The 15,870-nt window shown below is 41.0% G+C and overlaps 2 protein-coding genes across 2 annotated transcripts; one reads left to right on the top strand and one right to left on the bottom strand.

The window, feature by feature from the left end:
* Positions 1-3,942: 3,942 nt before the first annotated feature.
* Positions 3,943-4,628, bottom strand: LOC135462575 (oocyte zinc finger protein XlCOF6-like). The gene has a single exon (XM_064739798.1). It carries the CDS (start codon positions 4,626-4,628, stop codon positions 3,996-3,998), a length of 633 nt encoding a protein of 210 aa, XP_064595868.1. The 3' UTR covers positions 3,943-3,995.
* A 4,104-nt stretch (positions 4,629-8,732) lies between these two features.
* On the top strand, positions 8,733-15,404 carry LOC135463176 (gastrula zinc finger protein XlCGF26.1-like). Its single transcript, XM_064740494.1, has 3 exons — positions 8,733-8,935; positions 9,855-9,964; positions 13,134-15,404. Exons 2-3 carry the CDS (start codon positions 9,892-9,894, stop codon positions 14,858-14,860), a joined length of 1,800 nt encoding a protein of 599 aa, XP_064596564.1. The 5' UTR covers positions 8,733-8,935; positions 9,855-9,891; the 3' UTR covers positions 14,861-15,404.
* Positions 15,405-15,870: the final 466 nt, after the last annotated feature.

Genomic DNA, 15,870 nt, shown 5'->3' with positions numbered 1-15,870 from the left:
CTTGACACTGTCACAAGAAATATTGCCATTGGAAGACTTCAAGCTGGAGAGTCCCAATCGTCCATTTCTAGGCGTCTACACGTCAGCCAGAGCACGATTTCACGGCTTGCTGCCCGCTACAACAATACTGGGACAACAAATGACCGTCGGCGTTCAGGTCGACCACGTGTCACTACAGCAGCCCAAGATCGCTACATAAGGGTCCTCCATTTGCGTGACCGTTGTGCTACAGCTGAAAGCACAGCAGCCAGCATACCGGGACTGAGGAGGATATCAGGTAAGACAGTGCGGAACAGGCTGAGGGAACATGGACTGAGAGCCAGGAGGCCCTATGTTGGGATCGTGCTGCGTCCTCACCATCGCGCCAATCGCCTCCGATGGTGTAACAACGTGACTGCATGGAATCTACGCAACTGGCGACGCATTTGGTTCAGTGATGAGTCCAGATTCCTATTGCAGAGACGTGATGGTAGAAACCGGGTTTACAGACGTGCTCACGAACCTTATGCCCCTAACTGCGTACGCCAAGTGGACAGATTTGGTGGAGGGAGTGTGATGATGTGGGCAGCAATATCGCATACTGGTCGTACAAATCTTGTCCACGTTCAGGGAAATCTTACGGCCGTACGCTACCGAGACACCATCCTGCAGCCACACCTCTTACCTGTCATTGACGTTCAGCGGGAGTTGTTCCAGCAGGACAACGCCAGACCGCACACGGCACGTGTCACAAGGGACTTCCTCGCCGAAAACAATGTAAATGTGCTACCCTGGCCGTCCCGTTCCCCGGATCTTAACCCAATTGAGCATCTGTGGGATGAACTTGATCGACGTCTACGCCAACGTCAACCTCAACCCCAAACGCTTCAAGAGCAAGTTGCATGTTTGCAGGAGGAGTGGCAGAACATTCCCCAGACCTCTATCCAGCGTCTCATCCAGTCCATGACAAGGCATGTCAGAACTGTTATTCGTGCCCGTGGTGGTCACAACAGATACTGACATTCCACTCAAGTGGGAGACACATTGTGAGTGTCTTACCTCAAGTTGATGGCCTTGTTGTCTAGATATGGACCCTTCCTTAATCTGTGTAAAAAATATTTGCAGAATAGCAATTCTTATTTAGTTATGCATAATTGAAAAGACTGCATCACCTCCGCAAAAAACCGGGTTATGCGTTTCTTTTTTTTTGGATAGTATAAAAGCTACAGAGTTCAGTATCGGTATTTAGCATGCCTTAAAAAAAATCCCTATCATATAGGACGGTAGAAACAGAAAAGTTGGAAAGCTGAATAATTTATTTATTTATTTGATTGGTATTTTACGCCCAAGTACACAAACATAAGAATATTTCACTTATACGAGATGATTGCTATGACATGGAACGTTTTGTGCAAACACCTTAATTGGCCAATGAAAAGATTTAGCAACTTAAATATTCACCCTCTGCGCTTCTGTATATACATGATACAATAGATTATGAATGGACAGGGTGAAAAGGTATTACACGAGTCAGATTCAAGTCAGTCATACCACAGATACAACATAATAAGGTCGCGTGTTCAAATCTAGAATTCGCTCTACTGACTGAGTCTTTAGGTCATCAGGTTTTATTGCCAGCTACATGTAGTTCACTTCGGTAACACCCACCCCACCTATAAACCTGACTGCCACCGTACATGCTCAATGTAGAGCTGTCAACCCAACAATGGTTTATTTATAACTATACATGTATATACGGTACTATGCTGGAAGTATTTTATAACAAAAAACATAAACAAAAACAAACAAAACCAAAAAATCCCCCTGAGATTTCATACATTGACTGGGAGAACGTGATTTTTAATTTAAGCGTGAGAGTTAACTGGTACATGTCTATGTCTTAGAAGTGAACATTACGACTATCAAGTTCCGTCGTAGACACCGTTAGACAAATAAATAAAAGAACACGCCAGTTGCCTCAAAAGACCATAGTCCTTAACAAATCTAATTCTCACTCGTTGGCATGAATTATTTTCCGATTTCTTGGATCATTGCCCCGAGCTGGCGTGCCACGGAGACCCCCTCCACTGAAAAAAGTGTTTTATTTGTTTAAACTGTTGACGTTTTACAGCACCTGAACTCAAAGCATAAAAAGTCGGCATTAACTCGCTGGCTCAAACAGATTAACCAGGTAACAGTGACGGTCGGTACGTTCCTGAACCCGCCTACATCTACATAAGTGAACAGTCTTGAGTACGATGTTAACACCAATGAAATAAATAAATAAATAAAGCAGGAGTAAGGGACGTACAGATACCGCCCAAACACATCAGTCCGTAACCACAGGCGCCTGCCTCTGTTATGTGACGTCTTCCCTATGGTAGGAGTACTGCACCGTACGCAGTACCAAGATGCTGTACGAGTCTATACTATACACCAATAGTTAATCTTCAAATTTTCCCAGCGTTTGGATGACCACACACGCTGAAGGTGTTAACATTAGATAGATGTAAATAGAATGTCGCAGAAAAAAAATTTTTGTCTTTAAAATTTATTAGTCTTACACTGACCTGCATGATACAACAATGTGTAACAAAATCGCGGGTGATAAAATTACCCAACAAAGTATTCCTAAAACATCCTGATAAAATGTCACAATAAAATAGAACTTGTCGGTGACAGCTGAACTACATTTATCTGATCAGGTTATGTGCGCATACAATTTTAATATTAGGGTTCAACAACAATTAATGTGACGGTTTAACCGATTACATCATTGGTATTGAAACAATGCAAGCATCAGGGTTATACTGGCGGCAAGAAACACGATCAGTATATTTACATGTACCTTACCTGTCATCAGTGAATGTTTAATCGATTTACTGGATTGGCGTTTTACGTCGTACTCAAGAATATTTCACTTATACGACGGCCGCCAGCCACTCGCAGGTTGCTGGTAGACTTTCCCACGTACGACGGAGGAGGAAGTCAGCATGAGCTGGAATTGAGCTCACAGCGATCACTTTGGTGAAAGACTCCTGGGTCAGGCAATACACTCCACTAGTACGATAAATACCAGAAAATACCTCAAAGTCGCAGCCATTCGGCTGACCCATGGACTACTGAGTGAGAGAGTGCTTGGGATTTAACGTCGTACTCAACAATGTTTCCGTCATATGACGACGAAGGAATCCTTAGAGTGCATGTAACGTGTTTCCCTGCTGCAGGACAGATTTCCACCGCTTTTTTTTATCTAGTGCTGCTGCAATGAGACGACTTACCGAAGGCAAATAAGCTGACCCGCCCGAGCCATTATACTGATACGAGTGACATGGACTAATGCGACTACAACACGTAGTCAAGATGACGATGCAATGAATGCGTATGAAAAGTACACAATATGTTTTTTCACAAAATGGGTTCAATGAATTTAAATTCTCTAACGACTATCCTGCTACACGTATACACAGTTATATCGTAACAGATCAAGTAAACAGGAATGTCCAGAAGTCGAATATATAGATACATATGCAATATGACCAGGGACATGACCTAACAATGGACGAGGTTGTCCTGGATGAAATAAAAGAAAGAAGGTACATCATACAGTATATATAACTCTATGGTTTTAGTGTTGTAATTTATACGATTTTTCCTCCGAGACAAAAAACAAAAACAAAAAAAAACAAACAAAACAAAAAAAAACAAAGAACAAACAAGAAAAAAGAGAAAACACGTAAACTTCAAGTCCATTTTGGACCTCGTTAAACACCTTTGACAAATATACAGTTTTAACTTAACAATTTTTTTCTAAGCATTTCCTCGAGTGTTTTTTTTAATCCACATTACTAGACAGACCTTCCAGACCTTTGTTTAACAGCCGGCAACCCAGATGGTCCCATCATCAGCACCACAAATTTGACAATATGACAAGTATGAAGACGGTTGATGAATAAAGCCCTTTGTCACACGTGTTCTTCAAAGTGGAATGATCTGACAAGTTTTTGTCAAACAAGTCATACAGGTGTAAAATGTTCTGACCTGTGCTTTATCAATGCCGACTGATTCATAAAACTTACGCCGCAACTGTCACTGGTGTATGTTTTTTCACCTTTGCGTTTTCGAGTGTGCTTTCTCAGCGAAGACTGGTCTGTGCATCTTTTACCACAAGCGATACATGTGTAGGATTTCTCACCAGTGTGTGTGCGACTGTGTCTATCCAATGCAGACTGCTGCATAAAACTTTTACCACAAGTAATACAGGTGTAAGGTCTTTCGCCGGTGTGAGTGCGAACATGTTGCTTTAAGATGAAATCATTCGCAAAGCTTTTACCGCAGGTGATACAGGTAAACGGTTTCTCACCTGTGTGCGTGTGACTGTGTCTTTTCATTGTGCCTTTTTGCGAAAAGCTCTTACCACAAGTAACACATGCATAAGGTTTTTCACCTGTGTGTGTTCGACTGTGAGTTTTCCGTGCGAACTGACTAGCAAAAATTCTGCCACACGCTGTACCGCTGTACAGCCTTTCACCTGTGTGCGTTCGATTGTGTTCTGTTAATTTTGATTTTGCAGAAAAGTTTTTGCCGCAGGTTTGACAGCAGTATGACTTTTCAGTTCTGCTTTGTGCTGAAGCGCCGCATTTCTCCATGCCTATGTCCGCATCAAGAGGAGGAGAACTTGTTTATATCACTGACATGGTACGGTGGCACTCTCAATTGCCTGTAATGACTGTTGCCTGACTGCCTGTCACTCCTGAACATTTGTTGGGCATGATGGAAGTGCTTGAACCAGTGCAAAAGTTGAGAGAAGAGCTGGAGGTGTCAACCGATTCTGTATTCATCACAATCTCAACGCTGTGAACAAAATAGGAATTTATTAGAGGCAGACTCATCTTCTGTTGGAACTGATAGATGGCTACAACACACAACATGTGCGTTAATCCAGAATTGTTTTCCCTTGTAGCTGACACCATCAAGGTTACATCTTTCAGCTGTTGGCATGGCTGGTCTTGACCAGGGGCCACACCTGAGGTTCACACCTGTAAATTCCTACGACAACGCGATTTTGTTATCTCAGGATTAAATACTTAGATATTTTTAGACTCTATCTGATATTTACAAAGCTTTCCCACAAGATTCGGCTGAGCATTGCTGCGAATTGTTGTATTAAATGAATGCAACATTTGTTGCAACAAACTGTACGGCTGGACCGAAAATCGTAACCGCATTATTTTTCGCATATATTTGTTTATTTATTGGATTCGTGTTCCACGCCATTCTCAAAAATATTTCGCTTTTACTATGGTGGGGACAGAAGTTTGGTGTTTTGGGGTGAATTCAAACGAAAATTATAATATTTACACACTGGATGGACTTTTCGTTGTTTTATGTTTGGATTGGCGCTCCTAGAGGACATTTTTTGATAATTAAATGATAGCAATATTTTCCCAATGATGTTTAATGCCATGTCTTGTTGAAATTAACGCGAAACGAAAACTGAACATACATCTCAAGAACTACTTGTGTACGATTATTCTCTAAAATAATTCATAAAGTTTTCGGATAGGCCTAGTAGGCTCCTTGTCGCGCCAAAACGGACCAGTGTGTGAGCCCCATGTCGTTCGCGCCAAAACTGGGTGAGCTCCATGTCATTCGCGCCAAAATTGATGTCACGCACGACAGCAGCTTTGTTTTCCCCGCTCGATTATTTCATTGAGGTCCGTTCTGTGTCGTCCAATGAGCGAGAAGGATGAGGGAGTATAACATTGTATAGTATAACATTGTATAGCATGGTATAGTATAACAATGTATAGTATAACACTGTAACAGTGTGTATAGTATTAAATTAGTATCGTATAGTATTATATTTATATAACATCACATGTGTTCTGCAAAAAACACCCTGGCTAACCGGAAAGCAGAAAATGACACAAATCCAACGAATACACTACCGCTGACATCGATTTCACAACAGGCATTGTCCTGTGTAATATTTTGGGGCGATTTTTTTTTCACGTGGTCTCTAGCTTCTTGATTGTCTTATAGAATAGTTTGTCATGTCACACAATTATCTATTGGTATCGACAGTCATACCTTTTCACGTATGTACAGAAGCGAATAGCGGCGGGCCATGACCTAACGAGCATTATGACAAATGGGCTTAGATTAGATGTACAGTCCGACATAAATAATCAAAAACGTCATCTGCTGAACATGGCAGGGTAAGTCACACACACACATTCACACTCATTAGTATTGTATAGCCATAGTATCGTATAGTACGTTTCTGTGGTAATATTCTCTGGATTTGGTGCCTTTTTATGTAAAATGGAGTAAAACAGTAATTATTGGACATCATAGATGGCAGCCCTAGGCTTGCTCAAGGCAGCCCGGCAACATGGATTCAAAGTGAATCGGGCCCACGTGTCGGCTTGGCTGGCCCAGCAGGACACGTCCCGCTCGACGGCGCTACCCTCGTAATGGGTTGGCTTGTAAAGTTTGAGTATTGAGCTGCGTGGCGCCAAAACGGACCAATGAGGTGGTTGGATTGGGCGTGCGTGTTTTCCCACTTGGTTATTTCGTTGAGGTCCCCGCTGCGTCGTCCAACATTGTATGGTGTAACATTGTGTAGCATTGTACAGTATAACATTGTATAGTACAACATTGTAACAGTGTGTACGGTATTACATTAGTATTGTATGATATTATATTTTTTGGGCCAGGCTTGTAAAAAAAAAAAAAACGACAACAGGCATTTTCCTATGTGATATTTTATTTTTGCGGGACGAATTTCTTCACCCACCCTGTTTGCAATTAGGGAAATCAGGTGGTCTCTAGCTTCTGGATTTTCTTACAGTACAGCTTGTTATGTCACACAATTATCTGTTGGTATCGGCAGTCATACCTTTTTTCATGTGTGTGCGGAATCGAATAGCGGTGGGTGATGACCTAGCGAGCATTATAACAAGTGGGCTTAGATTAGATGTACAGGCCGCCTGGCCCGTTAGACAAAAGAAAAAAAAGAAAAAAAACTCAATAAATTCATCGGTAAGCACCCCCCCACCACACACACACACGGACGCCGACTTCGCTTTCTTTTAACAGACTACTTGAGACTTTGCATAAATATACTTTCATTTTTTCTTTTTTTTAGAGTTTTGTGAAGAGAATTAAAGACGATCAAACGTTTGAATTTTCAGGTGAGCTTTATGGACCACACTATAAGAGTTTAGGAACTCTGAAATCACAGGAAGTTTTTTCCAGGTCATAATCACGATACTGAATGTTGGAATAACTCTTTTTACCCATGAGTAAAAAATAACTGAAATAATGATCTCAAGAATTCCTTCCCTCTGGTCAAAACATGGTGATGAGACGTCAGAGTTCCTGCGCCAGATTTGGTCGGGCACACGCACTCCTCCCGGGCAAGTACACCGGAACAGAGCGGAATCTCGGGGATTAGCTGATTGATGTTCATGATGTACTCCTGTAAGAATGCTTCTCTCAGGTGATACAGCAAGTTAGGTTTATATGTAGGCTCATAATGGAAACACCTACAGGTGGATTCAATTCCTGAATCTATTGCTCCATTCTGGGGCCTGATGAATTGATTTCTTGGAAAGCTAGATGTACGTGTAGATCCTTCTATGAGTTGATCTACGTGGCGTGCTGATACATGCAGTTCAAAACCAGCAGTCGTTGACTTCGCCGAGACTCTGCACCCTCAGGGTTTTCAATTACCTGGACACGTGTCATGGTTTCCTTAACTGGGGCTTTGTTCACCTTTTTTCACCATGTAAAAGGTATTTTTGTTCCCTTTTTGTCATGCGACATAGTTTTGGTGCTAGTGAAACATTTCAAAGTAGGCTGGCTGAGATTGCTGGGCCATTCACAAATGAGGATTTGACATCTTCCGGCTGCCAAGAGGTTTGTCAGGTACCTGACGAAGGTTGCTAAACTCTCAATCCAGGTCATCTGAGGTAGGACCAAAAAGCTTAAGTGAGAAACCCAGACAGCCGTAGTCCAGTGTACTGCAGGCCCCGTCGGGTCCGGTCAAGGGCAAAGTGCTGATGGGGGTTTAGGTGGGTGAAGCCCCAGGAGAAAATATATTTTGGAGGCTTTGTTGGCAAACGCACCCATATTTCGTTGTTGTTAGAGACGAAAACATAATACAATATTGTGAAACATTACTGCGCAAAAATAAAAACAATAAAAAAAAAAACAAAAAGAAAAAGAAAAAAGATTTGATAGGCTGATTGTGAGAAAGGGGACTTTAAGTGAAAATTCTTGATCGTGTGCGGCGTTAAAAGCTCCAATCAGTGTGATAAATAATTAAAAAAATAAGATGCACTATGAGTTAATTAAAAAGCCTAAGATATAAGCAAAGAAAATATTGAAATGATGAAATGATTGGTTTTTAAATCATTTTTTACGTTTATGTTCTAATACATAGGTAATGGTACACATGTAAATTTGTTGTAGTTGTAAATTATATGTCAAAGAACAGGAAAACAAGTAGCCTAAATATTAGATAATATAGCGGGTTATTCGTTCCGTAGTCAAAACATTGTCTTCTGTAGTCCAGGAATGATGCTGAGAAGAAGTCAAACTTTCTCATGCCGTTTTTGATGCCCGCCGTTGCAGTTTACTTTCCAGACATTGGGCCGATTAAGAATTTCTACTCTCCCGCAGCGAGTTGAGGCGCGTTGTAATCGCGCCACAGATACCTCATGTGATTTCCGGTTATTGAGGTATGGAAAATGACCTAACTTCAAAATGCCTAGCAGTACACAGCAAATTAGTGACTTGGTGGTCTGTTGATCTTCTGTGTGCAGTCTTCGTCTTCTGTCGACTAGTTTGGCCAGAGACCGTAAGTTCAGTGAGGACAACAGCTTACAAAGAAGGGAATCCAATGTGGAGGTTTTGTAGACGTAACATAAACTGAAGAATTTTTCAGGTTTGCAAAATTTGTGCTAAACACACTTAATCAACGTGTAATTCAGTAGGCTAATTTATAGTTTCGAGCACGCGGGTTCCTCGCAAGAAGATTTTTCGTTTTTATTTTCGCTAAAATGGTCTTCAATGCCTATCTCACGTAGGTTAAATTGGCTTTGTTTTTAACCCCAGAACTCTAGTCAGTCACGTGACCAAAGTGTGTGCTGATGATTGGCTCAGAGGAGCTATGACAGCAATGCAAAACTATGAATACTGAGGTAGGGCAGACTGAATAATCAGATGTCTGTAATCTCTTCTCGCAGCACAGGGGCTTGGAAGTGATCAGCAAAATAAAATACTTGTGAAAATTCATTTTGTGTAACTTTGAAATGTAAATATGTGTTTATTACATGTAAATTGATTATTAATCTGAAAATTAAATCAGGTCTTTAGAGTAAAATTCCTTAATACATGTAAAAGACTTGCCTAGTGTTACTATAATGATTGCAATAGGTATTATCTCCCTTTAATGGTGTTATTTTTTTCCCTGGCTAACATGGATCCTGTGACTTATATTTACGACTCTCATAACGAGATGACGGCCATAGTGGATGTAGCGTCTAAAAATGTACATATTTTGTGAATTTGTGAGATTGTCATGGATTGTTTGGTGGGACTCAGAACAGGTTAGTTGGTTTATGGAGATTAACATCGACATAGGGAAGATTTAATGTGTGTGTGAAGACGCGGTAAATGTGGCTTACAGTCAGTCTGACACATTAAAAGCAGTTATTCCCCATAACTCTCAGAGAGTTACATTCCTCAACCAGTTACAGGAATGAAGCACTATTGGTCTCAATAGCCTCAGCTTGATGGGTCTAAAGTTTAAATGTATCCATTGGCGAAAAAAGATTTAAACTTTTATTTTTTGTGCTTTGCAGGAAGATGATGTTGTAGTTGCTGAAAACACACACAGCTATGGAAAATATGGAAAATAGCTGTGCTGAGAATGATATGGATCTGATCAACTCAACTGACCCTCCAAACTCAGGTATTTGTGCACTCATTCACTCTCTCTCTGTCTCTGGACATGTTGGTGACAGAGCTACAACACTCATGCCAAAAATGATAATTCATAGTTTTGAGTACCTGGGCTCGTGAGAAGCCGGAGGTGATAAATAACACAGAGCTAAATGAGCAAAATACTGATTTTGGCTGATTCCTGAAGGTTCAAAGTACTACATGGAGTTTGAAGGCTTGGCATATTCTAATTGTTTTTCCAGTAAGAATTTCTAACCTAAAGGCTTTATTTTTAATTTTTTTTTTCTAATTTTTAAATCTTTTTCAGTACCTATTTTACCTGGGTTAAATTGACTTTGTTATTACCTCCATTACTTTAGTCATATGACCAAAAAGTGTGTTTATTGTTGATTGACTCAAAACAGCTCTGACATCACTGCAAAACTATGAATAGGAGCGAATGACTGTCGCTTGTGTAAAATATGTGTTAAATATGACACATCTTTTACACTTGTGTTTGTATTATGATTGTGATGTTGTTTAATGTCACAGCTAAAAATGTTTCACTTTATACGATCAGGATGACTGTCGGTTTTACAGGTAGGGGAAACAAGTTATAGAGGTGTTGGGAAAAACCACCAGCCATTGTCAAGATGTTTGTTAACTTAACCACATGTAACATAAAGATAAAAACATTCTGATTTGCCTATATAAAAATATATCTGAGTGGTTAAAGGGAGATAATTCTGTTTGTAAATGCTTTGCTCTTGCCTTATATTGAGAGACGGTGGCATACACAATTTTAGTGGTTAACTCTAGTCTGACAGATTCGCTGGTTCAGGTTTTGCTGCAATGAAATTGCTGTTTAAAACATGAATATTGAGGGTTAAACCTGAGGATTAGGTGGAGTGTGGATAGAAATGTTTGCCTTTGTCGCTACCAGGTTGGGTCATACCAAAGACCTTAAAAATCATACTAGTTGCTGCCTCAGTTGGCGATCAGCCGTGAGGCTAGAGCAAGGAAACAGGACTGGTTGGCCTGGTGTCAGTATAATGTGATTTGGGTCATGTCATGTCTGGTGTCTTCGGCATGATACTTTAGTGGCGGCATGGACTTGCCTTGTCACCAGAAGAAACAGTCTATGTACACGCATTTAATGACTCCTCATCATCACTAGGCTGAAAAATTGCGAGGTTAAATCCCAAGCATTCATTCATTCATTCATTCTTTTCAATTGCTAGGACTCACAAGATGCAGGTTCAAGCCCGACCTTGTAGAATGGGTATACATACATGTATTTCTCTTTTCTCACTGTACGTCGGACTGTGGAGGCTCAAAGCAGTCAGTGACATACTTTTCCCATTTGTCAAGTCTGTTCATTTGTTAAAAAACACATCTGTAGTCTGTAAGAGTTTGTGAGTAACCTGCCAAAGGCCTGTGGTTTTACCTCCGTGCTTCCACCCATAAAACTGACTGCTGCCATACACGGGAAATAGTCTTGAGTATTCCAGTAAGCGACAGTCAAATTATTAAGTAAATGAAGTTTAAAGATTAGTGTCCAGATTTAGCCAGCGGTCTTACTTTTGAAGGTTATAATCTGTTTAAACAGTACATTAGCCGGAGGGATTGTGAGAAATGTACTTTTGAATTTAAATAAACCAAAACAATAGATTTATTGCCATCGTTGATCTCCAGCCAGCCACGTGTTCCGGCTGAGTGAGTGACGTCATAGACGGTCAACCCATGTTTAGCTGGCCTAAATAACCTTGGAATTCCTAATAAAACTGTGTTATTTTCGACATGGATTCTAACTACACAGAAGAAAATATATTGCTTTATCAGTTTGAACCCATAATGGATGACGTTGAAAATTAGATTTATGACACTGGCATCTCTGGGTAGACTTCAGATTCCGAGTTTTCAGATGAATTTAATCTTTGTCAAGTCATATTAAACTGCACTGGCAATACAGACTGGTAAGCTACAGCTTGCACTGTACATTGCATGTGTTTGTCTCAAAATGTAATATTTACATGTAGTTACTTTTCTTTGCCTCTGTCCGCTTCACAATAAATATCATTCCATTCCCCCAAGGTATTTTAAATTCATACCTGTATCAGAAGACAACTGCCTGTTATTGTCAGCATTTCGAATAGCCTGTATGTATGCCTATATATAGTGGTGTACAGTATAAATGTGGACGTCGATGTTAGTGTAGAGAGATTTACTATCTGTCAGTTTTATGATTAGTTAAGCTTGAGGTTTTCGTCGACAATAGCCAAATATTTTCAAGAGCATTCAGCTGTAATCCTCGTAACTTTCAAGTGATGAACGGCAAGAGCAGATGTGGCTATCTTTTGCAGGCACAAAATCCCACAATCTTGTTCTGTAAATCCACATCTAAAAGCTATCGTTAAATAGCACTCAGTGTCCTTAAGCCATTTGTGGCAACAACTGTGAGTTCAAGTACAGGGAAGGCCTTTGTGTAGTTTGTGATGTGCACATCTGTCTGTTTTCTTCCAACTAAAACTAGTTGATAATTTTTTCCCTTATTTGACTGAAGAATAATGGAAATATCTACCGACACTTGTCCTGTTGGATAGTGACATTTGGATGTGAATTTTGACCCCTAGTGTTAAACTGGCTAATCGTGCTTAGGGTTTGCCTCACCCAATGAGAACAAAGGCTTGTCAGTGGTATTGAAATGCTGATACATGTAGTAACTATTGGAGTTCTAAGTTCTGTAAGACTAAGTTAGGGCATATTTGCCTCCAAAAGTAGTCCACGAATAGCCTCTAGAAGTGGACAGTGCATAACCTCTAAACGTAGGTCAAAGTTAGTCTTGAAAAGTAGGTCATGTTTAGCATTGAAAAGTAGGCCACATTTAGCCTTCAAAAGTAGGTCATATTTAGCCTTCAAAAGTAGGTTATGCAGAACAGTATATCTTGCATAGTCTTCAAGAATATGTCATATATGATAGCCTCCAAAAGTACACGTAGTTTATACATAGCCTTCAAAAGTAGTCCCCACATGGATGAAATATTGAAGAGGTGGTGTTAAAGGCGTAGTCATTCATTTACAAGTAAGCACATACCTTCACATGAGTTTAGCATACTTTAAAACCGAAGATAAAAGATACTGTTCGAGTTGTGTATATATTGAATATGGTTTCAATTTTATATTGCATATTGAACTACCAGATGAATCTGATGTGAAGCCCATTGTTAAGAAAGAAGTGGTGGACGACCTCCAAGATGGACCTGAGGTTTGGCCTGTTATTAAGAGAGAAGTTGTGGTCGACCCGCAAGAGAAACCTCCGGTGTGGCCTGTTGTGAAGACAGAAGTAGTTGACGACAGCTTTGGAGAATGTTACCAGTGGCCGATTCTGGACCCCGGGGGTATTCCAACGGTTAGTGGTGGATCTCAGGAGTTGCCAGAGGGTGTTACAGGCACAAGCAATAACAAACATGAAAACCAGTCTTTTATTAACACAGAATGTGATAATCCCTCAACAGAACCTGATTCCTGGTCTATCAAAGTAGAAGGTGACGATCCTACAAGTGAACCTCACGTGTGGCAAGTCGTTAGGCAAGATGAGGAGTGTGATTCTGACGAAAATGAGGAAGATCAGGAACAGGGAGGCTCTCATCTGAGCAAGGTTCCCGTAATTCCCACAGGCGGAACTCCTTATGTATGTGTTTTTTGTGGAAAAAATTTCACATGTGTTTCTACCTTGTTAAGACACAGTCGAGCTCACGTTAGTACAGTTGGCAAACCTCACCCCTGCAATATCTGTGGCAAAGTCTTCAGGGGGCCGCGCTCTTTGAGAACTCATGAACGAAGACACACAGGCGAAAAACCTTATTGTTGCAACACCTGTGGAAAAAGCTTCACTCTGCAGTGCACGTTGAAAAAACATGAACGAACGCACACAGGTGAAAAGCCCTACGCCTGTGATACTTGCGGCAAACACTATACCCAGCGGGCAGGGCTGATAGCACATCGTCGAACGCACACAGGGGAAAGGCCGTTTACTTGTGACATTTGCCACAAAAGCTATCCCTATAAATGCGTCTTGGTAAAGCACCAACGGTCACACGCATCTGAAAAAGGATACACCTGTAAAGCTTGTGGCGAAAGCTTCCGAGATCAACGGGAACTTAAGTCGCACTGTAAGACGCACAGAGATCAAGGGCCGTACAGCTGTAAAATTTGTGGAGAAACCTTCGACCATCAGTCCAGTCTGTTAATACACGGTCGAAAACATACAGGTGGAAAGCTGTACACCTGTGATACTTGTGGGAAAAACTTTACTTTGCCATCAGCATTGGAAATTCACAGACGAATCCACACAGGTGAAAAGCCGTACATCTGTGATACTTGTGGGAAAACCTTTGGACATCGGTGCAACTTGAAAAGACACTGTCAGTCACACACCGGTGAAAAACCTTGCATCTGTGGTACCTGTGGAAAGGCGTTTATCAATCAGTCGTGTTTAAAAAAGCACAGCAGAGTACACACGGGTGAAAAGCCGTACACATGCAGTACGTGTGGTAAAAGGTTCTCTCAGCAGTCTGCTATGAATACTCATAAGCGAATCCACACAGGTGAAAGGCCTTACGTCTGTACTACTTGTGGCAAAAGTTTTGTCCGCCGCTCGACTTTGACATCTCACGTACAAACACACACAGGCGGAAGTCATTTTGTCTGTAGTAAGTGTGGCCAGAGTTTCACCACACAATCCGGTTTGATCTCGCATAGTCGGATACACACACGTGAAAAGCCTTACGGTTGTAACTACTGTGAGGAGAGCTTCGCACATCAATATATGTTGAACGCGCACATTAAGAAACACCTGCCTCAAGATGGCTCGCACACAAAGTTTGCTTTCTGGAACGGGCGTTACTTGCTTCCGAAATCATCCTGAAAATAAAACTGTTACAAATATGAGAAGGAAGTCTGACTTCCGGAAGGGCGATATTTGTCACAAATTATCAAATTATCAAGGAAACAACGCTTGTTGGTAGATGCCATTTAGAAAGTGAATTTCAAGTGACTGTAGGAAAACCTGTAACCTCCGTTTATATTTTGCAGTATTAACTGTTTCTCACCTTATTTTGTATTTGTCGGCATGTTACGGGATATCAGATTTGTATACTTAATATGTAGGCCTACTGTGTTTTTCTTTAAATTCAGAATATTTTCCCCTTTAAAACAATCAACATATCTAGAAAGATGATGATTTCCCACCTGACGGGCGTGTTTTGTGTTTCTTCATGCTGGGATTGCATGTGTTCCTGATATGCTCACAAAAGGACCTGCTTGACCTTTTAGGGTTTACCACGGCGAGGTCACTTGATTTGCCGGAAATCACGCCAATGGTTAGTCGAGGGTGTAAGCCGGTCTGACAGGACATTCGAACACCTGCTCAAGATTGCGGATAAATGAATTACGCTATAGACTTGCAAATAAACAATCTCTTATAATTTGTCATTGTATTTTTGTCTCTGCTTAGGGCGAAGTTGTATACCTTTGATATTTGGACCTATTATATCGCCTCAGACTTTGATTGTTTCTAGTGGACATGGAGGCCCATTGCCTGAGCACCTGAAACCGACTAGCCTAACCGGATACAGTAAAATCAAGCAGGCCAAAGACATAAGGCAGATTACAGGTATACTTATGTCCGGCAGAATCAGCTTCATATTAAGTTGACTGAAAGATAAACAGTGGAAAATATAAATGCACCTCAGATCTGCGGTGTATCTGGCGGTAACGATCTTCTAAATTAGGGACGGGCCTTGCACTTCAGATTGTTAAAGCAGTTATTATCATTTCTTGACCAATCTGGTTGCGAGTTCGAATACAACTCTCGCTGTGACTGTAAGCCATACGGTTTGTCAAAGTCGGTGCTTCATTCTAGTTTCTTTCCACGCA

The sequence above is a fragment of the Liolophura sinensis genome, chromosome 2, assembly GCF_032854445.1.
Source record: "Liolophura sinensis isolate JHLJ2023 chromosome 2, CUHK_Ljap_v2, whole genome shotgun sequence".
Taxonomy (NCBI): Eukaryota; Metazoa; Mollusca; class Polyplacophora; order Chitonida; family Chitonidae; genus Liolophura; species Liolophura sinensis.
The sequence above is the reverse complement of the archived record's forward strand: the minus strand, read 5'-3'. Positions and strand labels throughout refer to the sequence as shown.

What these genes read in the sequence shown, in the direction of transcription:
- LOC135462575 (XM_064739798.1), bottom strand. Translation starts at nt 4,628, where the DNA reads ATGGAGAAATGCGGCGCTTCAGCACAAAGCAGAACTGAAAAGTCATAC.
- LOC135463176 (XM_064740494.1), top strand. Translation starts at nt 9,892, where the DNA reads ATGGAAAATATGGAAAATAGCTGTGCTGAGAATGATATGGATCTGATC. An exon ending in AACTGACCCTCCAAACTCAG is followed by an intron (nt 9,965 to 13,133) that starts GTATTTGTGCAC and finishes TTGAACTACCAG; the next exon opens with ATGAATCTGATGTGAAGCCC.